The sequence below is a fragment of the Carcharodon carcharias genome, chromosome 12, assembly GCF_017639515.1.
Source record: "Carcharodon carcharias isolate sCarCar2 chromosome 12, sCarCar2.pri, whole genome shotgun sequence".
Taxonomy (NCBI): domain Eukaryota; kingdom Metazoa; phylum Chordata; class Chondrichthyes; order Lamniformes; family Lamnidae; genus Carcharodon; species Carcharodon carcharias.
The window spans coordinates 142201460-142227067 of record NC_054478.1 but is presented as its reverse complement, the minus strand read 5'-3'; the positions used below and the strand labels follow the sequence as shown (position 1 = coordinate 142227067).

Here is a 25608-nt window from a genome sequence, read left to right as displayed (position 1 = left end):
GGGCTTGTGATATGTTCAAAAAATTTTAACCCAACTGCCACAGCGTCTCATTGCTATCTATATCTATTGTTGGCAGATCGCCTCTGATATGGCGCACATGGTGAATTAGATGATACAGTGCCTTATAAAAATAGGGTGGCTGTACATAATAACAGGACAAGTCTCGGACAGAATGGAGACAATTGTGTAATTAGCCATCAAATGTGCTCGAGACTGCACTGCTGCAAGTGACTAAGATTGACTTCACGCAACTAACTACCACACTGCATTTTGCTGGAGAAATAATCCATCAGTAATTTGGAGATATAACTCGCCTCTTATGTGGACACTTCGTTTCATCAGTTATGTTTATTGTATCTCATACAGACTCTTTCTAAATATACTTTGTTTGCTATAAAAGAGACAATTGCTGCGAGTGCTGCTGTAAATTGTGTCCCTCCTGGGTCCATCGGCCGACAGGACGGTCAATACTCACTTTGCAATGGGAATGTCATCAACAAAGTGCGTTGGAGGAACTTGTCACACGGAGTGAGTGTGGCGCCTAGGGGAAGGTGAGGTGGTGAGGCGGTGGTATAGCGGTAACATCACTGGACTAGTTTGAATCCCACCACGGCAGATGGTGAAATTTGAATTTAATAAAAATCTGGAACTAAAAGTCTGATGGTGACCATGAAACCTTTGCTGATTTTTGTAAAAACCCATCTGGTTCACTAATATCCTTTAGGAAAGGAAATCTGCCGTCCTTACCTACATATGGCTCCAGACCCACAGCAATGTGGTTGACTCTTAAATGCCCTCTGAACAAGGGCAGTTGAGGGTGGGCAACAGATGACACCCACATCCCACGAAAGAAAAAATTACTAGCATTTTACTAATGTTCCCAATGTCACTTCTGTTGGTGCTGTGACTGGCACCAACATCCAGAGCTCGATGCACAAATTGGAGAATGGAATGGAGTCCTCCAAGAAACAAGGTGTGAGGCAGCGTAGCCAAGATAGTTGAGAGAGTCAATGGGCTTAGGGTGAATATTAGTTAAATTCTGCCCAAGGGGCAAGCTGTCATCATCCTGCAGGCAGGCCCAGCTAGATCGGGAGTAAAATAGTGTGTGATGACATCAGGCGAGCGTCCCGACGCCATTGCGTGCGCTTGGGCGATATTTCAGTTGGTGGGCGCGCGCGAGAGTTGGCAGAGCGCCTGCTGACAATTAAGAGGCCTATTAAGGCCCTTAAGCAAGTAATTGAAAGCTACTTTCACTGCCAGTCCAACCTTACGGTTGCCTTTGCATTTTTCACAAAACCTCATCCACGGGCGGGATGAGGTTCCAGCTGTTACTCACAATAAGAGGCTGTGGTGGAAGAATTAATCCAGGCAAGTCCCTTGGTTAAAGCTGTTTTATTTCCAAGACAATTCCTCAGTGCTATTAACTTCCTAGTAGCTTCCCCGCAAAGTGTTCCAGCTGTACCTTGTCATTCTATTCAGTTGGAATAATTAATGCCCATCACCTGTTCAACTATCAATTGGTTTTAAGAAGATAATTGCCATATTAACACCAACAGTAAATAAAAAAAAATCAGTAGCAATTTTTTAAACATCATTTTAATGACTGAGTCACAGGTGAGGACATGTTTATCTCATTTGTAAAATCTTTATTTTTCATTTTAAAATTCTTCAGTTCCCTGAGGCAGCTGTGTGCCTTTAGGGAGCTTTCCGTGCACGCTCCCCAGCACATGTGCAGACCTCAGTGCTCGCGCTCCTCCCGCTCCCGCCCCCACCCCGGCAACACTGAGGCTCCCAGCGCGCCTTTCACGCTGACTGGCTGTTAATTGGCCCAGCCAGCGTGAAATCGTGGTCGGTGCCCGATCGTAGGCCCCAGTCCGTTTCGCTGCCGTTCCCTGGCCCGCCTGTACGACAAAGGGGGAAAATCCTGCCCCTTGTTACTGGCTGTGCTGATACCACTTACCCATGTGCCTGATGTGTTGCCCGGTAAGCTTGCCCTTTGCAACTGAGGTCACCCGAATGCTATTATCCCAGTGCCCCGCGCTGAAAAGCAGTTTCCCATCGTGCGACACCACAAACAGTTTAGAATTCACTTCTAGCCCAGGGGTAAAGGGGCCATTGATGCAACGCTGGGTTCTGTAGAGACACGCAAGAGTAATGAAGAGGTAAGAACTGGCTGAAATAATGACAGACTGTAGTTACACAGACCGTCCCAATCTATGAGTTTTGATTGCTGAAACCAATACCATTCAGAGCAAACAAGATGGACCTCCATCCATCATCTAAATGGTTAATAAAAACAGGGCATAGTTGGCAGTCCAGCACAGATCCCTGTTGGACACCCACTAGCTGCATCCTGCATTCAAGCACCTGCTTGTTTCCCTATTCTCCGTCTCCTGCACCAAAATATATTGATAGTCATTTGGTAGTACAGACCTCGAGTACTGCTGAGAAAGAGAAACATGCTGTGGAATCTTTTCATCTTGCGCTCATCAGGACAGATATGCAAGAATACCAACTGTAAAGGGAACAACCATTCGTACTTCATACTGCATAAACGTGTCTCTTTTTTTCAGCAATACTAAAATTTATTGGTTACAGCTGCATACGTGCGAACTTAACATGGTGCATTTGACATTCAGCTGCCTAAGTTGACAGTCATGCTCGTTGAGTATTGCTTACTTTGAATTAGTTACTGTTGGATCCCGGGAGAACGTGAAGTAGTTGGAAATGTTTTTATCATAAGGCAGCCATCCATGAGTCCCCATTAGGCAATTCTGACTTAGAGTCACCTGTGGAGCCAAAACACAGGCAGTGAAGTATAGCCTGGTGAAATCGCACATTACCACATCCGGAAATAGAAACAATACAGACATTGGGATACATCTAGTAAAACCTGTCCGTTACCACAGTGATCTTTACAAAAACCACACAAAAAGGAGATGGTGGCGTAGTCATAATGTGACTGGGCTAGTGATCCAGAGGCCCAGATTAATGCTCTGGGGATATAGGTTCAAATCCCACCATGGCAGCTGGTGGAATTTCAAATCAATTAATAAATCTGGAATTGAAAGTTAGTCTCAGCAATGGTGGCCATGAAACTATCTTCTATTGTTGTAAAAACCCACCTGGTTCAATAATGTCCTTTAGGGAAGGGAATCTGCCGTCCTTACCCGGTCTGGCCCGCATGTGACTCCAGACCCACAACAATGTGGTCGACTCTTAACTGCCCTCTGGAATGGCCGAGTGAGACACTCGGTTCAAGGGGCAATTAGGGTTGGGCAACAAACGCTGGTCTTGCTTCTTTACCGCTGCACAGTGAAGAATCCCTTACGGAGAAATCCCAAACAGTTTTACTGGTGTTGAAGTGCATACGTAAGGCTACAACCATTCTAATTTGCACACTTAGTGCTTGGTGCTTCAACGACTCAGACCTCTGTTGTGTGTGCTTAAACATTCCACAGGAGGTAGGTAATTGCTGGCTAGGGGGTTCCAGTAGCCCTTTAATCAGGTCAAAACTTATAATGGTGCAATTGTTCTCCACATTGTTAAGGTATGTTGCATTCTTAGCATGCCTTTATAAGGCATCCGTGTGTGCTGTTGCGGTGATTTACTGCTGGGGAACATCTCATGTGAGTTGTAGAAATGGTATTCCAGCTTCCATTCATCTTTTGTGAATGTGTGTGCTCAAGGTGACCGTTTTGGTGTTTTTGGGTGTTATACAGAGCATTCCTTTCTCTTTCTATTATCTAAATAAACAATGGCAGCACTCAGAGCTCATAACCAGAGAACCCTTATTCTGAGCACCAGCTACTGCAATGTATAGTGTACACGATTCACTTTGAAAGGCAGGCTGACATACACCCTCTAACCAACCAAGCCTCGAGCTAGGACTCTACTGATTTAATTTAAATAGAACAGGTTAAAAAAAGAACAGTATACCATACAAAGCAATAAACCATACTATCCCCTATAATATATAATATAATAATCATACTACTCTATCGCTACAAATGGAATTTAAAAAAGGACATCATCTCCTACGCTGCAAAACATGTTGCAGCTTCAAAATGGACCAAGCTTTTTTGCTGGTTCACACCAAACGTTTCCATGGGTTAAAACGCTCTCTCTCGCAGCACAATTTTCTTTCTGAAGTAAAATATAAACTCCTTTGATGTTATGCTTGAACAAGAGGCTGCATTTCCCTCATCAATATTAAGCTTAGAGCCAATTTTCCATAATGGCACACAGTGCTCAGTGTGAAAGGTGAAATTTGTGAACAATTAACTCAATTAACATCTTGGAGGGGTCACTGCATTTTCCATAACACCTGGCACTTTGTAAAGCTTTTCGCAATTCAATTTGTTTGCCTTTTTATCGTTGCCACCATTGTTCCAACTCCAGACTCACAGAGGCATACATCTCTTTCTCTCCAACCTCCCAGTGCGCCCGTGACCATCTTCCAACAGCAATTCACTATGTTTCTCTTCTACCTCTCCCCATGCACCCCAATTCAGCTCACCACTCATTACAGTTTCACATATCCCCACACACACCTCCCCCTTCAACCACTCCAAACAACCTAATCCACCACCTCTCAGAATCACTCTTTCCTTTGGCTGCTGAAGGGATGTAACGCTGATGAGGGGCAGGAACTCGAGTTAAGTAATGCCAACTTCAGGTTTGGGTTGGCCAAACCCTCACCCCTGCCCCCTCAAGATTCCAGAAATGAATAAACCAAATTTGTGAATTCTTGATTTTCATCACTCTGTCTGACCACTAATGATAACCATTCTTTCAGCTACCTAAGACCCAAGCTCTAGAATTCCCTCCCTAAATCTCACTCACCTCCTTTAAGAAGCTCCTTAAAATTTACCTCTTTGACAAAGCTTTTGGTGACCTGTCCTAATATCTCCTGATGCATCTGAGAGTCATAGTTTGTTTGATTACACTCCTATGAAGTACCTTGGGATGTTTTACTGCATTAAGGGTATTTATAAATGCAGACTCCTTTAGACATTCACCACTACTTGTAACACCTCAAGACTTTTAAACAAAAAGAGAATTTTATATTTACCACAAATACGATAGGTAGGGGAGGTTACTTGGTCTATTATAGATCAATCTAAAAAAACCCAAAATCGCACTGTAGCAATCAATTATTTCTTCACTAATTCCATTACACTTCCTACTTGGATCACTGTGCCAAGTGTTTGTTTTTCCAGGCATCAGTCCTAAATGTGAGTTGTGCCAGTTTGAACCCCGGTCTCACTTCCACAGCTTAGTTGAAGTAGTGCCCTGGATCGGCACACATAAACCACAATCCCTTCCCCACCCCCCCAGGATAAGAACACATTTAGTTCACCTGCATCTATTCAAGTCGAATTCTTAATTTTAAGATTGTGCTGAGGGCTGCAATGGAAGACTTACCAGGGTATCAGGGCTTCCCTGTGACATGAAGGAACGAGCCTGGCTTTTGGGCACCACTGCTTTCACTATAGGAATGGTGTCGCTGATTCCCTTCAGAGAAATAAAAGATGGTGAAAATCCAGCGAATCCACTGTTTCCTCCACTGAGAATTAATTAATGAGCGATTACTCTCTTTAAAAAATGCACGGGGCAAACAATAACAGGGGACGTCAAAAATCGTAACCATGAATTAATTACGCTGTCCTTTATTATCTTACAAATTCTTAATTGACGCCAAACATCTCTGTTGGGTTTGTTAATGGATTTACTGAGAGAGGTCTCCGTAGAAGTGACAGAGGCATTTGACATAAATGGGTTAAAAATGACACAGTATGGTTTCTAGGTTCTTACCTTTGGTTGTTAATCTCCAATTTACAGAGAATTCCAACTTCAACAAGTAATACATCCAAGTTATAGAAAATCCTGTTGGAGCTGTCTTTTTTGCGAACATTGTCGTGGAGTGACACATATGTCCTTTTACGCATCACTAATCGAACTAAAGCTCAGAGACAAAAATAAACCTATCGGAATAGACTATACGGATAACCACCAGACAAGTGGCAAAGCTTCCAACACTTACCTCCACAAAGAAGGATTTAAGCTCAGTCAGGTGCTGGAACATATTCAGTGGGCAGTTGTCCATCTTAGCCTGTCGCTTCAAAGCTTCATCAGCCGACAACCTGGAAGGATGCGGTTCCTGAGGTATGGCGACAGCAAGACAGATAATCTTCATCAGGTGTAACTGAACACATTTGTTCTGAAAGCAGTATCACTGGACTAAAAAGGACCTCAACTCATTCTAACTATTTTCCTCAGCTCTTTAGCCAGAAGAAAGTGCTTCCGTTATTTGTGGATCACAAGGATGGTACTGTGGAAATAGAAGGTAGTGCCAACAGTTTTTGATCTTTGATGTAGCAATTCTTCTTCTTGTTCCCAATCAAATGGTGCGCTAACGTAAACGGTGCGCTGGCTGTTTCTGCATGAACAGGTTCGAAGGGCTGAATGGCCTACTCTGCTCCTATGTTCCCCGTGTACACTAATGACAGCCAAAAACACCAACACCTACATCTCTCACCCCTCCACTGCCTGTGTGTTGTCAGACTGCTGGTTTGACATCCAGTGCGGGATGAGTCTACAAAGGCTCCTGATTCAGCAACATCTCGATTTTGAAATTCTCACCTTTTGTGTTGTAATCTCTCCCCAGCCTTGCCTCTCCCTTTCTCTGTAATGTCCTCCGGTCCGAATAAAATTCTCTCATGAACTGTGCAAGTCAAACACAAGCCACTTGTGCATCTCATATTTCCTTTGGCTGCTGTGCCTTTGGCTGTATAGCTCTTTAACTCTGAAATGACCTCCCTAAACCCCTCTACCTCCCCCCTCTCCTTTTAGACCCTCCATAATACCTACCTTTATAACCAAGCTTCTGGCCACCCCAATTAACATCTGGTCCTTTGTCTCAGCGTCAATTTTTGACTGATTGCCCTCCTGTCAAGTGTCTTAGGGGCATTTGCCTATGTTAAGAATGCTACATTGATGCAAATTGTTGCTGTCACATTGTGGAGCTGTTAAAAGCAGTACCTTGAGGAGCTGACAGGGAGTCTGTCCAAAATTACTGATCATCCCTTCCAATGCTTTTCGCTCTTTCTCGTCTGCAATTGCATCCAGGTCAACAGCTCCTGTAATGTGTCACAATAAAATCAAGGCCTATTTTACTAAATGCACTTTATTCCACACATCATACCCTCGCACTAGGGCTTCCCAAACTTTTTAACACTGAGGCCCCATTTTGAGGTTTGAAAATTGCCATGACGCCAGGGTATGAGCCAGGTGGGAAGACAGAGCTGTGAAAGCCGAGGAGTGGGGAGGGGGCTGTGGGGGTGATGAAGAGCTGAGAGGGATTAGCAGCAGGGGTGGGGGGGGGGCTGCTTAAAAGAGGCCTCACAGCCGTTAACACTCAGTCGGAGCTCCAAGGGACACGGCAGCCCGCTGGGGCTTGCGAACCACAATTTGGGAAGCCCCCGTCTTACAAGAAACAATCTGACCTAAAAAAGGACAACCCAAGGAGCACAGCCAGAACATTCACCAGTTACGTTCCTTCAGCATGAAATCTAGAAGTCGCACAGAAGGTTGGAAGAGCTGGGATTGTTCTCCTTACCAGAGAAGGTTAAGGGGTGATTGTCAGACATGTTCAAAACTATGAGCGTGCACAGGGAGAATCAGTTTCTATTGGTAGGAGGGTCAGTAACCAGAGGACACCGATTTATTATAATGGGCAAAAAAGCCAAGGAGATGAGGAGCAGATTTTTCTTTACTGTGAGTTGATCTGCAATGCTCTGCCTGCAAGGAAGCAGATTCAATAGGAACTTTCAATAGGGAATTGGACAAACACTTCAGAAAGGAAAAATTGGCAGGGTTGTGAAGAGCAAGCAGGGGAGCTGGGAATAATTGGATAGCTCTTTGCGCAAGTTGGCACAGACACCAAGGACAGAATGGTCTCCTCTGCACTGGACGTTTATAAAATATATCTATTTAGAAAATAAAATTTAGTGTAGTGCGTTAACCTCACCACACCACCTTATGCCAAAGAAGCAACGTGTGCTTTTCCTGGACAGACTCAGTCAGGCAGACTACTACTGCCCAACTAAGCATTCAGGATAGGCTCCCTTTACTTGCAGCACAGGTTTTCGAAGGTCGAGATGGTCTGCAGTTCAGTTCTTCCCAACATTATCAATGCTAAACAGGTACTTTGTGTTGGCAAAGGCAGGGAAAACCACAGATCGCTAAAGGATAATATGAATCAAACATTTCCACACAATACAATAGGAGTTAACAATGCTTCGCTGAGTTTGGCCTTCAGTGTGGGTCAAATCCTAATCTCCATCATTAATAAAACGGAACTAAGAAATGGGGGAGCAGGTCATGTCATATAAGTCTGAAAATCTGGTGGCATAACAAAGACTATCAGAGATCCAGTTCCTGACTGCTGCCAAATGGCTTTCGCTGGAAGCGATGTTAACCCAAGTCAGATAAGTTGGACTAAGACTCAGCTTTGATGCCCTCCAATCAAACTGCCTGCCAGCACCCACCATACAGACTCTGTCATGAAGAAAAGGGTATTTAAATAGTGGACCAAATATAGAGCTGCCTGTTAATGTTGCAAATACTGTGATAATTGCGTGCAGGCTCTAGTTGTGATTAAGAGCAGCTGATGCTAACTGGGGAAAGGTTAAGGCACAGATATAAGAACCAGTTTCCACCTGTGGAGGGCAGCTGTGTAGAAGGAAATAGTAGTCTGCACTGAAGACAGACTGGCTGCAGTTCCTTGCTTTGCCAGATGGGTTTCAGTGAATTAACACTGCCAACATTGCTCAAACCATGCCCCGGCAAGGGTTCTTGCATTTAAAAAAACATTAGATGGAAGTTCAGATGGGGGTTGTCTGAGCTCAGTGCTGTCATATGCCTTTTGGTAAATATGGGAACTTTCTCTACAAAACCTTTAGCTGGTCTTTTCTATCATGTTTCAATGCACTGACTTTCCTGGGTTAACTGGTACTCATAAGAGACACCCAAATGTTTGATAAGAAACACCAGGACAGTTTGGATGGTGAACATTTTAACTCACTATTGAAATAAATGCAACATGCCATTCAAAGTATTGCTTCAAGTCCTTTTCCATTTTGACAGCTCCAATTTTGATTGAAAAAGCAGGTTACCAACATACTTCCTTGGATGGCAGCTAGAGATTTCAAGGTATAACCATCTCCCAGGCCGTCATTATTTACCTTCATACGTACAGTAGTAGAAAACATTTAACGCCTCAGCTGCATCTGGCCCTCTTTGCTTATATCCAAAGATCAGATCAATCCACTCGTGAAGATGAGCAGACACAAAGTCGGACTCCTGAAGGAATGAGGAAATTACAGCTCTGAGAAGCATTACGAATTTTGCTGATCCTCTTTACAGCACCTCAGTCAAATTCTTTTACTGAGGCCATGTGATTGGGGGGTGGGATAACATGAGAAAATCATTGGGATTTTCTAAAATAGTTCTCACCACTTATAGCGGAAGCATTCACATGAATATGATTTGTTGGCTATATGCAATAGCCAGTATAATGTGGGAGTGCTAATACAGTAATCAAATACATAACATGAATGTTTCCTTTGTCCAGCAACCTTTTACCCAGTTATTTCCAGCTCCACTCTAACTTGCAGCTTTATTTAAAATGCAATCAGTGCTTAGTACAAACTGTAAACCCACATCACTCAGAGAGGGCCAGAAAAGGCTTAATTAGACAAAAGGCAATTGGACATGAAATAAAAGCGTAGGTTTATAAAAGTAAAATACTGTGGATGCTGGAGATCTGAAATAAAAACAAAAATTGCTGGAAATATGCAGTAGGTCTCCCTCCACAGATGCTGCCTAATTTGCTTAGCATTTTCTTTTCCCAGTTCTTATTTACGTATGTTTGTTCTTGCATTCAGTGCACCTAAATGAGGTGCAAACTAATGAATAATCTTAGCTGTTGCTGCACAAAGTGGAAAACAGACAATGTTATAACTTTGAAACTAACTGAAAGTGCCTTTGCGAAGAAATGCAGTGGTTTCTGTCGAAGTTCAACTTGAGAAGCTCCATGACACAGGACTCTGAGCTCTAAGGGTTGTTCCCAGGGATGCACACTGAGGTAAACATCAGCTGCAGCTGGAGGACCATCAACTTGGTGAAAGACATTCTATGGTCTTCCTGAAATTTGCTGGTCTTCCAGTGTAAAGAGTTGTCCACAACTAAGTGTTGCAGACCAGCACTTCCCAAGGTCCAGGACTATGTGCTGAGGGACCCACTGAAGCTTAGGGAGCTGCCACAAAGGCGCAATGGGGGAAGGACACCATCTAAGGCGTTCAGCCATAGTGCACCAAGGGACTCGAAGCTGTGTAGGCCCCTCGGACTGTACATTTGACATGAAATGTATATTGCAAATATCAATTGGATTGAGGCTCCCTAGCGTGCAACAAGTTGTAGGGAAAAAAGGTGAATTTTATTGCACTCCCTGTAATATATAGTTTGGAATGTCGAATTTACTTTTATAATTTTATGAATAAAGTATATTTCAGCAAAAAAAGAAACTAATGTCAATGCAACTGTTTGCTGATTTTGGCCAGATCAAATGGCTGCCTGTTTTAAACATATCCTCTAAAAATGGGACATGATTGAATAATGTGGGAAGGTGGAAAGGGGCAAGTTTAGGAATTAAAAACTTGAATTCTCTATATACTTTTCATGTAACAAAATATACAGATTGTGATGCAACCCTCACCAGGGCTTTCCTGTGTTTGTAGATGAAGTCTTCAGGTGATGTGGCCCATCTCGGAAGTATCACGTCATTAACCCGCTCCTTTGAAATCTGTAAACGTCCCAGATCCAGCTCTTTAACAGTTGAGAAATATATATGTTAGTCCAAGCTCTCAGTGCCTGTTCACAAGACACCTCAAATGAATAGATACTGTCTTTGGGAGATGAAAAAGTGTGCTAATAAGAAGATAGGTTACAAACAAATTATTTCATTGGATCAGTGCACTCTGACAATGGATCAAAAAGCCAGCTATGATGTAAATTTCTAGGTTACAGGCCCGCAGACAGCAGTCGACGGGGGGGGGGGGGGGGGGGGGGGGCGTTATAGCATTGAGTAGAAAGTGGGAGGTTCACACATTATAACATATTTGTGCTTGTTAACTTCACTTTGAGAAGAAAGCAGTTTAGAGTCTGAATTCTCCATAAATGCTGCTGCTTTCTTTTGGTTTGAAGATTGTTCATTGCCTGAAAATAAATGTTACACGACTAAACGCCACCCTGAGCTTTCTGGGCTAAGCAGGAATTGTTCTTTAAAATTAATTACATATTGCATAAGAAGCTAGTCAGTGCCTGATCTACCTCTCTGAATAACAAAATCAGAAATGGCTTTTGGAACAGGGCTCCCCTCCTCTGTCAGTCGGTTTAGCTGGATTACTTACGATTCTGATTTTCTAAAAATTCTGGAAAATAGAAGAATTCAGGAATGAGTTCTTTTACGTCATTGGGATTCTCCATGAGAGCCTGCCACGTAGCAGGAATGGAATGGAACTGACGATCCGCGCAATCGAACCTTGAAGACAAAGGTAGCACAAAAAGGAATGAATGGGCATTCTAAAGCTTACAGTTCATAAAACTACGTGCAACATACGACACAGAAAAAGGGCGTCTGGCCCAGCTGTTGTTGACGCTCCACCTGAGCCTCCTCTGACCCTTCTTCCTCTAACCCCATTGACATAATCTTTCTCCCTCATGTGTTTATCTAGTTTCCCCTTATATGCATATCTGCTCTTTGCCCCAACTACTCCCATGGCAGCGAGTTCAAAATTCTAACCACTCCTACAATGTAAACCCAGCACAGTCAGTCTATTATTTTACAATTTAGCATATCCACCCTGTCAACCTTCCAGGATTAACCCTGTGCCTCCCAAGGATTGAAGGTTATTCCTCAGCGTACTACGACAAACAACGAGGGCGAACTATCAGAGGGACATTAAAAAAAAGCTTTTTCTTCTGCTTCCTTTGAACATTTATCAGTTAATAAAGGTATTGGAAATGGAATAAAAAGGCTGATTTGTAAAGCACCATCCAATCGGTTAATCAGGAGCATGTTTGCCTTTCAAAGGGTGTAGGAATGAGATCCCCCACCCCGAGGACAGATGTGTCAGGCATCCAGTGGTGGAAGGTAGGGCTGGGGTGGTTGGAGACCACGGGGTGAAACCTCTTCGTCCAACCAGAGATGTCAACCCTACTGGTGGCACACAACATGGACAAAGGCCAAGAGAGCAAATGGCCAACCACTGACACTCCCACAGTATCCAGCAATAGCCACATTTAAAGAGCGCTGTAAATGTTGGGAAAATCAAATGACAACAGAGTAGGCTGAAAAGAAACAAAATCAGTCAGCATATGTAAGGTGAAAAGACAATGAAATGTTTTGGGTTGTAACCCTTTGTCAGACTGACTGCTCGGCTAGTTATACCATTTTCAGTTTCTTCCCCCAAGAGAGGCGGGTTGAAATTTTGAATGTGGGTTGATAGCAATGTGTCCAGCGAGTAGAAACTGCCTGATCAGGGAATTGCTGACAATCAGCTGTTCCTGTTGTCCAGTGCCCAGTGGTACTATAGCATTTACAAAAATACTGTAGCCAAAGGAGCATAAAATCCAAAACACATCAATACTAGCTGCTAACATCAGAGTGATGTAACAACCAGCTCTCTTGAAAAACACCTCCAGTAAAACCATTAGAACTACTTCTTCCCCAAATGTTAAATGGTGCACTACTACACATCCCAAAATAACAGAAACCACCAGTGAATTTTTAAAAAAATTTTTCATGGGGTGTGGGCATCGTTGGCAAGGCCAGCATTTGTTGCCCATCCCTAATTTCCTGTGAACTGAGTGGCTTGCTAGGCTATTTCGGAGGGCAATAAGAGTCAACCACATCGCTATGGATCTGGAGGCCCCGTAGGTCAGACCTGGTAAGGATGGCAGATTTCCTTCTCTAAAGGACATTAGTGTGCCAAATGAATTTTTAATGACAATTGATGGTAGTTTCATGGCACCATTACCAAGACTAGCTTTGTATTCCAGGTTTATTAATTGAAGTTAAATTCCACCAGCGGCCGTGGTGGGATTTGAACCTGTGTCCTCAGATCATCAGCCTGGGCCTCTGGATTACCAGTCCAGTGACATCACCACTAAGCCACCATCTCCCAACTAGCCAGCAGAACCTCTCTCTCTGGGATACCTCCCTTCTTAAAAGCTATATGAAACCCCTCCCTCCACACCAGCTCTAATCATGCCAGCCATTCATGGCATGTTGGTAAAGCTGGTCAGGCCAACATTCATTGCCAGTCTCTGGCTTGAGAAGATGGCGCTGAGTTGGCTTCTTGAAAATCCATTTGATGCAGGAATTCCCACCCTGTTGTTATTTCATTCACATAGATAGTCAAGTAGTTGAGACATTTGGAAGAGCTTCACCTGCCGCTTTGTAGCTGGATGTGCAATGTAGTGAAGGGTTCAACCCGTATCAGGTAGTGCATGACACCAGCTGCATTGGAGTAGTGAGTTCCATAGTGAAATTTGTCAATCATCCCTGTTGGGTCCTCGAAATTATCGAATCTGTGGCACAACAGGAAAGAGAGGGATCAGTGGGAACTTCAAAGAAAACAGCTTGCTGAGGTAAATGCTTACAAAATGAGACCAAAGAATGATCCTCTTCGTTATGAAAGGCAATATCTGGGAGGCTGTCTGGCAGTCTCTCAACATGTCTTATTGGCTTCTGTCATAATTTGTGTACATACAGCAGTGTAAAAGACGGTATTCTGGCAAATATCAGCATCAGACTAGAGTGGAGTAGAACCGACAGACAAAATTAAACAAAGGACAGTTGGATCACCGACTGTAGATAAATATCATTGAAACAGCTTCATATTCCAAGATTGCAATTAATGGAAATTTTCATTAAATTCAAGGTCAGATTGTTTTTCAAGCCTCTCAAATATGGCATTACATAGAAGGAACTTGCATTTAAAGTGCCTTTCATATCACAAAGTGCTCTAGAGCCAATGAAATACTTTTTGAAGCATAGTCATAGCTGTGGGGAGGACTTGTGGCGCAGTGGGTAGCATCTCGACCTCTGGGTCAGAAGCTCCGGGTTCAAGTCCCACTTCAGGGCTTGATGGCCATGGAAGGCATGTTCATAGCGTGTCCAGACAGGTTGACTGTCAGTCTGTAAATCCTTCTGATACGCCTGACGGCAGGTGATAAGTGCGGGAACGTTTCCTGGTCAGCCATACTGCAGAAGTAATGGCAAACCACTGCAGTACATTGCCAAGCATAATCATGGACCAATCCAATGAAGTCGATGGTCGCCAATGCCCTCTTAGGGAATGGTAGCTGACACGTCACAGATGTAATCCAGAAAACACAGCAGCCAAATTGCTGACAGTAACGTCTCAAAAACAGTGATGTGATAATAATCAAGTAATCTGTTTTTAAATATGTTGGTTGAGGGATAAGTATTGGCCTGTACATTAGTGGGAGCTTCCCTGCTCTTCTTTGGATAGTGCAATTACGTCCACCTGAGCAGACAGACGACACCCTTAGTCAAAAGACGGCATCTCTGACGTTGCTGCACTCTCTCAGTACTGCTTGGATGTTGTGCTGAAGTCTCTGGAGTGAGGCTTGCACACATGACCTTCAGACTCAGGTATGAGCACAACCACTGATGCCTGTCTGACATGATTGAGACGTTATGAAGCAATCTCCCTACATGACGGCAGTGTACCATGTGCCTAATAAAAGCTGGCAGGAGTCCCAAGACTGTATGATCCAGGGACAGTGGTGAGAGAAGACAGCATGCTTTAAGGTATGATTGTTCATCAGTACATCTTTTAAAAAACTGGCTTTCATTTCCTTTCACACTGAATGTAATGTGGTCGGAAGTGAGCAAATAATCTTTGCAGCTCCCGTCAATCTGGGTCTAGATCAACATTAGCAATGGCCGGTGACGTGCTGCAGCTGCCCCCTCGGCTGTAGGGAAGATCCAACAGAGAAAAAGGGTAAGGGGAGAAAACCAGTAACAGGTACTCACTTTTCCCGGACAGCTTTGGCATTCTTTTCATTGGCAACTCCAATGGGTTTGGAGAGGTCCCTGAAGACTTCAGGGTTGTTCAAATCTAGCTCCTCTGAGGTGTAATCACTGAGAATCCAAGGAAACTGAAATCAAGGGGCAAGTGTGTCAAGTCTGAGATGTGCCCAGATCCCACCTTGTGTCCTTTCAAAATATACATTACAAAACATTACAAACTCAAAATGTACCTTCCCCCAATGGTGAAGCATCAATAGTCAGAGATTATAGACAGGATACAAAAGTTGAGAAGGCAGGTGAATGTTAGAGAGAATCTCTTCTGATCTTAGCTCTTAGATTTAGTGAATCTATACACAATAATATTGGGAACGCTACTTCTCACTTCGTGTGTAAGCTATTTCCCGAAGGTAACCGATTTATTGAGAAGAGTTTTGCAGTGTCAGCCTGATAACGTCCTGCCTGATGAGTTGGGGCATAGAAACATCTGGAACGTCAGAATGCAATACCACAAGGTGCTGCACCTGCGCAGAACCGGTTGAGTTGGATTCATCGGTATTCTGAATTTGGCACAATATGCATCTGGAAACTAGATGCAAGATCTTCACTTCCATTCCCAGCAGCACGAGCTGGATTCAAACCCTCTCCCAGGGATGAAGACATAATGTCCCTTATTTTTATTTTAGTAGACAAAAGCATTAAAAGCAACTGGTGAGAGGAATTTTGTAGAAGGGCAGTGATTGATTTGGGAAGAGGCCATGCCACTTAAGCAGGGTTTTACATCCCTCCAACTTGTTCAGAGCTATCCCTGACCTCGGGTAGTTTGGGGTTACATGAACTTGAAGGCACTGAACTTGTATTTTTTTTCTTGCAGCGTTGTGAGGTTCATTGTTAAAAAAGCATTGGCGATGGCCACAGGCAATTAGCAGGCCATTAGCTAGTCATGCTTACATTCTGGATTTTAAAAAAAATATTCCACATACCACTGGATACTGAGCAAGGTCATTGTAAGTCCTTCCTGCAATAGAGTTTAGTTGTATGAGATACTCGAAGTTTGAAATCTCACGGTTCACCCATTTCTGAAGGAGAAAACAGACACAAGTGAGATTTCTTTTCCCCCCCTAACCTCATCACTTCAAGATAACGTGCAGGAAAAGGAAACATAAATAAGAGAGTTGCCAGCACATTACACTAACATGGATTGTTCAGTGGAATCTCTGGAGGAGGGTCACCTACACTGCTCTGCAAAGGTTTGGGCTCCAGAGGCAGCAGAAACACACAGGATGAAAATTAAGCAGGGCTGTCCCACAATCCCCACAGCCATGGACATCATACCCTGGAAATAGGTTATTCATTCATGAGCAAGAGCTCAGAATTCAACCATCTCCAGGAATGAAAAGCCTTTGCTGACGTTTCAGTGCACTACAGTGGGACTGCTGCTTTTTCCAAGGCTGGACATGTTTAAGATGGGAGGTTAAACTGAGCTCCCAGCTATTAGCTCACAGATAGTTGTAAAAGATCCCATGGCACAATTTGAAGAGGAGTAGGGAGCTGGTCACAGCGTTCTTACTACTTCTTGCAACCAATGTTGACAAAAGTGGATCAGCTGGACATTCATCGGTGGGACCGTCATGTTTGACTACATAACAGTGAGTGCACTTCAGAGTCATTCTATTGGCTGTACAGTGCTATGAACGTCTGGGGGTGTGATTAGGTGCTTTATAAATGCAACTTTGCTTTTTTCCCCAAGCTTAAGAATGAACTCAATAATTCACAGCATCAAGAGGTAGTTCACTATGTATTTCAACGATGAATTCTATCACTCTACAGCCAGTGATTATGTCAGCACTATTTGTTACTTTAGTGCGCATGGCAATATGACGACAATTTGTTAATATATGTCTCAAAGTTTGTGGTGACTTTTTAGTACAGATCCCACGCTGAATAATTTATCGTCTCCTCTGTCCACCCCCCCATTCCACACCTAACACGATATCAGCCATAACGGTCGCCCTCTCTGAAATTGGAAGATGTTTCACAATAGTTAATCAAACGGCGTTAATAGGACAAAAAAAACCACATTATGACTGCGATGCCACTTTACAGTCAGGATTTTGCTGGTTGTGCTAACGAGAAACAAAGTTTGGATCTTAGGACAGGTTGCATCAACCAGCCTTGTATTCCTGAGTGCAGAAGATTAAGACTGACCCAACTGAGATGTGTATGATCATTAAAGGGGCTGATAGGGTAGATAGGTGGGGAACTCCAAGGCTGGAAACATTTCGTCACACAAAGAATAGTGTAAAGCTGGAACTCTTTCCTCTAAAAAGCTGGGAGTTACTTGCGAAGTTTCAAAACTAAGATTGAAAAGATTTTTTTTTAAGGAATATAGAAGCAAGGCTGGTAAATGGAGTCGGTGTACAAATCAGTCATGGTCTCATTGTATGGCAGAGCAGGCTTGAAGGGCTGAATGACCTACTCCTGTTCCCATGTTCCTAAAGAACTCCAATAATCTGATCTTTAAATTCAGGGAAGGATAGGCAAGTATATTTCGTGAGGAGCAATGACCCTCAGGGTCAATGATGAACTCCTATATCCAATGTAATTCTCATGACCAAACTGAACCAGAGTTCCACCATAAGAAACAAAGTACTTGAAGTAAGGTATGGAATCAAGGCAGGTAAATCGAATCAAGATACAGCTCAGCCACAATCTAACTGAATGGAAGGACAAGCCAGAAGGGCTGAATGGCCTCCTCCTGTTTTCATGTTCCTATCTCCAGCAGCTGCCCCGGGTTTTCAGAATTCACTGCTTTTGTCACATATCTGTTGTAAATTCCCTGTTCTAGGGTTAACCTGCATACATCACCTTTTCCTATTGTGTAGCCTTCTTGTTGCAAAGAGGGAAACCCTGAGTCTTAAGAGAATTTTGGCTCATGCTGTAACAACAGTGCCGCTGCTAAAGGAAATTTCCATTTAGTGTTTAACCCTTCTAATAATAATACCTGTGTAAGTCCTGAAGCCTTCAGCAGTTCCTGGGGTGATCGCGTGCCATATAGGTTGGGTGGTCGCAGCGACAGTATACGGCTGTAGACTTTGTTCCTCACCTAAAAGTGAGGAGGAAGGAAAGAACTGATTGTTCGGCAAGAATGGCAAATGGCAGCAGTGAACACAAATATATCCCACAACCTGACTTCAAAACCAGTCTGAAGAGTGCCCTAAGATGGACTGATGGAGAAAAGCAACCCAACAACTCCACTTCTTGTTTTGGATTTATCAGCAGTCATTCCTCAGTTCCTGAAAACAGCACTCTCCCTTCGTCAGTTTTCCTGCAGCAGACAGCATGTCACATTGAGAATTCTAGCCAATCCCCTAGTAGCTATCTTAGCGGTTGTGACATTCAATCATAATGGTTCAACCTAACATCTGTGGTCAGGAAATTGCTTGAGTCTATAATTAAGGATAAGGTGGCTGGCTGAATATCTCAAAATTTTTCAGCTGTCCAGGGAGAGAGCCAGCATGGACTTGTCAAGTGTAAGTCATGCCTAACTAACCTGATGGAATTTTTTGAAGAGGTGGCTAAACTAACGGTCAGGGAAATGTCTATATTCATATATTTATTTATATGGGCTTCCAGAAGGCATTTGCTGAAGCTCCTCAGAAGGGACTGTTGACTATAGTTGAAGCCCAAGGAGCTGAAGGCAAATTATGGACCTGGTTAGGAAATTAGTGGAGCGGAAGGAGACAGAGTAGGGGTAACGGGCAGGATATGACGAGTGGTGTCCCTCAAGGAACTGTGCCAGGGCCTCAACTATTCACTGTATTAACAACTTGGCTGATGGGATAGAAAGCCACATATTCAAATTTGCTTATGACACAGAGATAGGTGGCGTAAGTGGAAGCGTAATCTATTGATATCTCTTTGTAAATGTTAAGTGAGTGAGCAAAACTGTGGCAAATGGATTTCAGTGTACACAAACGTGAGGCCACCCACTTTGGACCATAAAAAGATTAAACAGTGTACTTTCTAACTGATGAAAAGTTAGAAACAGCGGGGGTCCAAAGAGACTGGTGGTCCTGGTACACAGATCATTAAAATATCATGAACTGGCATAGAAAATAATGAAGGAGGATAATGGATAGCTGGCCTTTGTATTGGCTAGAAGTCATCCTTCAGCCATACAAAGCCCTGGTTCAACCACATCTGGTGTCTCTTTGAGCAGTTCTGGGCATCGCACCTTAGGAAGATATATTGGCCTTGAAGGGAGCACAGTTTAGAATTACATTAATGAAACCCGTACTCCAAGGGTTAAATTATGAGGAGAGGTTACACAAACTAGGTTTCTATTCCCTGAAATTTAGAAGGTTAACAGATGATTTGATCAAAGTTTCAAAGTATTAAGGGGAACTGATAGGGAAGATAGAGAGAAACTGCTTCTGCTGGTTGGAGGGCCTAGGTCTAGTCCATAGTTTAAAAATTAGGGCCAGACTGTTCATGTGTGAAATTAGAAAACGCTTCTACACATAAAAGGGTGATCGAAGTTTGGAACTCTCTTCCGTAAACGGCAACTGCTGTTAGGTCAATTATAAATTTTAAATCTGAGACTGATAGGTTTTTGTTGGCCAAAGTTAATAAGGGGTGCGAGTCAAAAGTGGGTATACAGAGTTGGGTCACAGATTAGCCATGATCCTACTGAATGGTGGAACAGGCTCAAGAGGATAAATGGCCTCCTCCTGTTCCTATGCCAGCTCCTTTGAGGTGAGGGGAGCAAATGGGTATCATCAATAGGAAAATAATATATGGCCATTGAGGTAAACCATCACCCCAGATAAGAGTGATGGGAGCGAAGGGCCCTGCTTTTTGGGGGCAATGATCTTGAGGTAATGAGCACCATCCTTCTCAAGGGTTCACTTTGGTCTCACCTCTTTTTTGAAGTTGAGGAAGTAGTTAGTTTGGTCAATCAGAAAGATCTCCAGCGCTGACCGTCTCAAGTTGTAACGACGCAGGTGAATCTCACGTAGCTGAGAGAGGGGCCACTTAAAATCGTAGCCGACCCCTGCAGAGCAAAAAAAAACACATATTTAAACCGTACGCCTTTAAATAAAACAGAGGTGCAAAAATGATGCGAGGTCACATATACCCCAGCAGTCTTAATTACAGCTGACAAAATGGCATACTCAGGGAGCACACATGTAATTTGTTAAGCATTTTGTACACAACAACTAAAATGAGGAGTTTTCCCATTTAATGGCAGCCCCTGAACTAGTGTTGCCAACTGTAGTTGGACATATTCCTGGACGTGTCATCACGTGACCTTCAGCCACCCCCCCTCCTCCAACAATCCAACCACTCCTCCTCCAACACATCCCATACATGTCTTCCTACACCAACTGGAAAGCAAATACACTCTTCAATAAGCAACTGGATGATTTTTGACCATCTGTCCTTTTTTCTCTTGTGGACATTTTTATAACTAATAGATAGATAATTGGATTATTGAGAAATCATTGTGACGGTAAAAGCTGAAATGTGATGGTGACACAAATAAAACACACAATCATTATTCATGACATACTTATGAACAATCATTAAAATAAAAATATAAAATAGTAAAAGGATTGCACAATCATTTCACCATAAAAATAATTATAGTACGTTGCAAATTGCAGGTCTCCTTAATTTAGGGAATAGAAATGAAAGGTCTGTTGCACCCTCCATTTCGTATTAAAGCCCATAGATCATATGTTGTCAGGTTGAGTTCCTGAAATTCTCAAACAGTTACATACTATTTAACTTTTATAAAGTAGGGGATTGGATTGTCTCGCAGTCTATTCATCTATAACTTATTTGGGGAATGGTGTACAAAACCAAAGTGTTCAAAAAATTTAAAGTTTTTTTTATAAAAAAGCACAACTTTTAATGCCCCTATGATTTTTCTCCCGGGTTGAGATTAGTGTTGAACTTCGAAGGATTGGCAACTTGGTAGCATGTTTCAGCTCCTGAACGTGTTCCCTGGCTGCTTTTAATACCATGCTTTCTCTGTGTAAGTCTTTCGAGATTTCTCTGACTGCCTGACACCTGACTGCCAGCCTTTGTGTAGCTGCGCATTGTTCCTCTGGGACAGCTCAGGCAAACAGTAAACAGCTTTATGTTTCCATTCATTTGTGCGTCAGGAAGAAATCATTTGTCTTTGCTGCGTTCAAACCATTTCTTGCAATGTTTCCACCACAGTTGTAAACTCCCCAGGTGGATTAAGAAGGTTAAAGCAGCGTTTAAAAAAGTTGTTTAAAACAAAAAAGGATTTTGGTAGAGAAAATGAGGATGAACTGCAATGGCTATGGTTACCAGGGGAGACAAATGTAAAGTAATTGGCAAAAGATCCAGGAGGAGATTAGGAGAGTTGTTCTTCTTTTGCGCAGAGAGCTGTTATGGTCCAGAATGCGCTACCTGAAATGGCGGTGGAAGCAGGTTCCATAGTAACTTTCAAAAGGGAATTGGAGAAATACTTGAAAAGGAGCAAAGTTACAAAGCCGTGGGGAAAGAGCAGGAAAGTGGACTAAATAGATGGGCCTTTCAGAGAGCTGGCACACTTTCAACAGTCTCTTTCTGTGATGCATGACTCTCAGTGCACAGTAGACTATACAGATCTGGTTGTTACATTGGATAGGTCAATACAATCCTCCACTTATGATGGACCAGCCTTTACTTGATTATTCAAAAATAAATCAAATTTCCCACAAGCATTTATAACCGAGGGTGAATAAAAAGTTTTACGGTTTAACAAGAAGCCCTCGTGAAGTCGGAGATTTTCCAGATCAGAGTTTGCAGACCATGTCTCACCTTCCTCTTTGTCCACGCTCCCATCGAAAAAGTTGATGTGCTGGGTGGTGACCTCCAGGCGTCCTGACACGACGTCCATGATGGTGATCAGGTCACAGTCCTCGGAGATCACCAGCTTTTCTTTCTGATTCTGCTCCTCCTTCTCATTGCTGAGGGAGAAAACAGAAAAAGGCAGGATTGAAATGAGCTGCAGGAGTCAGAGAAAGACAAAGTAAGGTTATGGAACAGAATATATTCCACTGGCATGGGCAAAATCAATTGGACTGTGATCAAATCAGATTTTAATTCATTGGCACTAGTTAAATTGGTTTGGGGCTCACTGCCTGAATCCACTGCAATTTTCAAAAGGGAATTGGATAAATAGTTGAAAAGGAAATATCTGCAGGGTTACGGAGAACGAGTAGAGGAATGGGACTAATCAAAGAGCCAGCACAGACATGATGGGCTGAATGGCCTCCCCATGTGCGGCATGAGTCCATGATTATTTCAGTCAGGCTGTTCAAACTGAATCATGGTCACCTTCTTCAATTCACTGTCAGCTGAGCACAGAGAGACAAATCTCTCATTCACGTCCTGTGCCGTGCAACTGATGAGGAATACTGGAGGAAATATTTCCGGAGGAAAGATGCACAAAAGGTGATTTTCAAATTGTGGTGAAGGAAATAATTAAATCTCTGGCCCCAGTATTAAGTGTTCAGACCAGGCTTGAGGGGCTAAATGGCCCACTCCTGATACTATGTAAGGATTAAACATAACAATAATGAGAAAATAGCTTTCATCTCCTGTCATTTTTGTGGCAATGTTAAGGTGGCAGTGTGGAGAAACAGTATAAACCTTTGCTGTCAGCAGGCGGCGATGTTCTGCTTTCTACAGGGATATTGTATAGTTGCATAAAGTACAACATTTCTGCACAGGCATTTGTAAAGCTTGAAGGAAAAGTGACTTTGTTTTAATAAATTCTCAAGCTAAATTTAAAAATGCAATTTATATTAAGTTCTACACTCTTCATTCAATTGACAATCACTGTAAATAAAGTTAAATTTCACTAAGTTATGGTTAAGGAATAACGTGTTGCAAGTTTAAGAAGTAATTCATTGTGGCTGACTGGGAAACACACATATAATCAACCATGGCACCAAGTGCGGTAAACATTCTATTTAATTTTCATTCATTTTAAATGGTTTCACAGCAGAGAGGAGAAAGAGAGTCATTGAAAACAGGCGAGATTCCCATTCGTAGAATTATTTGATAAAAGGGGAAATAAGACAAGAATATTTTAGTTATTTATTTCAGATATTCTGCAACTAGTCTGTAACTTGCTTTCAACGCTACAGTTGTTTCTATTCATTCCCATTAAATCATGACCCTTAGACATTTACCGTTTCATTCATACACAGGCTATCATAACATTTTTTGGGATGGGATTTGAGAGCTTCCCAGACTAGTATTCTCAGACAAAGAGGCACTTACATGTTACTGAGCACACTCAAATCTTCATCAGCCAGGCGATCATCCTCCAGGTCACTGACCTTGGCCTGCTTCACAGCTTCCAGCAGCAAGGAATCGTTCGATGGTGTGGTCTGCTGGACCCCTGCACAGATGGAGAATAGTCTGGGTTCAGCCTAACTTATTCACATAAGGCCGCCAAGACATTGGCTTCTCTGAAGTAGCTAGCAAGAAGCATTTTTGCACACGGCCATTTTAAATTCTAGCCAAGTTTACTCCTAATATTTTGAGTGTTAACGGGCAGCCAAAATGCACCTGGTTTAATCTGATCCATGGTGCATGTACTCTATGCGAGAGCACTTGGACAGAGATAGCAGGGGCTGCTGGGGGTGCAAACTCTATAGCAGGATACCATCTTATAGTGAATCCGAACCTACGCGCGAGACCACTTTCCAAAGAGCCAGTAGCTGCTTTAGTACCACTGGTTCACATTATAGACTTCAATATTAAACTGAGCCCCAAACGGTCCAGACACTCACCAAGATTGTCACGTAGTGCGCTGGCATCAGCATGGGAGTCAAAGTTGTAGTCCTGGACCAGCTTAAGCCTCATGCGGGAATAGTTTTCCACACTGGACAACTTCCAGTGCATAAAATCCGGTCTTCTATCAAGAGATACAAGTGTAAATGATCCATCAAATCAGATGCTGACAACAATGTACATTTATATAGCACCTTAACAATAGAAAACACCCCAAAGTGCTTCACAGAGAGATTGACAAAATAAAAGGAATGACCTAAGCTGGGCTTTAAAGAGAGTCATCAAAGTTGAGAGGGAGGTGGAGAGACAGGGAAGAGCTAATGGAGGGAATTCCAGAGCTTGTGCAGCTGAAAGCACAGCTACTTATGCTGGGCTGCAGGCAACACAGGAACGCACAAGAGGCAAAAGTCAGAAGAATGGAAATCAGAGAATGGCAGTGGGGGGATTGTAGTGGAGGGAGATTGAGAGGTAGGGAGGGAAGAGGTCATGATGGAATTTAAACTTGAGGATGAGAGTTTTGAATTCAAAAAGAGTTGGGTCAAGGAGAGCAAATGAAACTCAGCAAAGACATAAGAACATGAGAACATGAGAATTAGGAGTAGGCAATTCAGCCCCTCGAGCCTGCCCCGCCATTCAATACAATCATGACTGATCTAATTTCAGCCTCAACTCCAATTTCCTGCTCTCTCCCCATAACCTTTCAACCTGTTACTAATTAAAAATCTGTCTATCTGCTCCTTAAATTTATTCAATGTCCCGGCATCCACTGCACTCTGAGGTAGTGAATTCCACAGATTCACGACCCTTTGAGAAAAGTACTTTCTCCTCACCTCTGATTTAAATCTACCACCCCTTAGCCTAAAACTATGGCCTCTCGATCTAGAATGCCCCAGAAGGGGAAACATCCGCTCCACGCCTACTTTGTCTAAACCCTTCAGCATCTTATATACCTCAATTAAATCTCCTCTCATCCTTCTAAACTCTAGCAAGTATAGGCCTAAACTGCTCAATCTCTCCTCATAAGACACAAGCCCTGCATCTCTGGAATCAATCTAGTGAACCTCCTCTGAACCGCCTCCAATGCAATTACATCCATCATCAAGTAAGGGGACCAAAACTGTGCACAGTACTCCAGGTGCGGTCTCACCAATGCCTTGTATAGTTGTTATTTTTATACTCTATTCCTTTAGCAATAAATGCCAAAATTCCACTTGCCTTCTTATTACCTGCTGTACCTGCATACTAGCTTTCAGCGATTCATGCATGAGGACACCCAGATCCCTCTGCACTGAAGCATTCCGAAGTTTCTCTCCATTTAAGTAATAAGTCACCTTTTTATTCTTCTGACCAAAATGGATAAGCTCACACTTATCCGCATTAAACGCCATCTGCCAAATTTTGGCCCATTCACCTAACCTGTCCATGTCCATTTGTAAATTTCTTATTCCTCCATTGCAACTTACTTTCCCACCTATTTTGGTGTCATCCGCAAATTTAGCTATAGTACCTTCTATCCTTGAATCCAAGTCATTAATAAAGATTGTAAATAGTTGGGACCCAAGGACTGAACCCTGTGGCACCCCACTAGTTACAGTTTGCCATCCAGAAAAAGACCCATTTATCCCAACTTTCTGCTATCTGTTGGTCAGCCAATCCTC

The 25608-nt window shown here is 42.9% G+C and overlaps 1 protein-coding gene across 9 annotated transcripts in view; it reads right to left on the bottom strand.

The window, feature by feature from the left end:
- Window positions 1–25608, bottom strand: part of nbeal1 (neurobeachin-like 1) — a 309051-nt gene that overhangs the window by 15524 nt on the left and 267919 nt on the right. For 8 of the 9 annotated variants that reach the window (XM_041200542.1, XM_041200543.1, XM_041200547.1 and 5 more), the window contains 16 exons: window positions 23950–24074; window positions 23435–23555; window positions 21965–22113; window positions 20047–20180; window positions 18129–18230; window positions 16108–16203; window positions 15131–15255; window positions 13516–13656; window positions 11475–11605; window positions 10781–10890; window positions 9249–9366; window positions 7045–7142; window positions 6047–6163; window positions 5428–5517; window positions 2680–2789; window positions 1961–2133 (listed from right to left, as the gene is read on the bottom strand). In XM_041200542.1, coding sequence (XP_041056476.1) covers window positions 1961–2133; window positions 2680–2789; window positions 5428–5517; window positions 6047–6163; window positions 7045–7142; window positions 9249–9366; window positions 10781–10890; window positions 11475–11605; window positions 13516–13656; window positions 15131–15255; window positions 16108–16203; window positions 18129–18230; window positions 20047–20180; window positions 21965–22113; window positions 23435–23555; window positions 23950–24074 — 1940 coding nt within the window. The remainder of the gene's footprint in view (window positions 1–1960; window positions 2134–2679; window positions 2790–5427; window positions 5518–6046; window positions 6164–7044; window positions 7143–9248; window positions 9367–10780; window positions 10891–11474; window positions 11606–13515; window positions 13657–15130; window positions 15256–16107; window positions 16204–18128; window positions 18231–20046; window positions 20181–21964; window positions 22114–23434; window positions 23556–23949; window positions 24075–25608) is intronic. The other variant, XM_041200544.1, reaches the window with a different exon arrangement.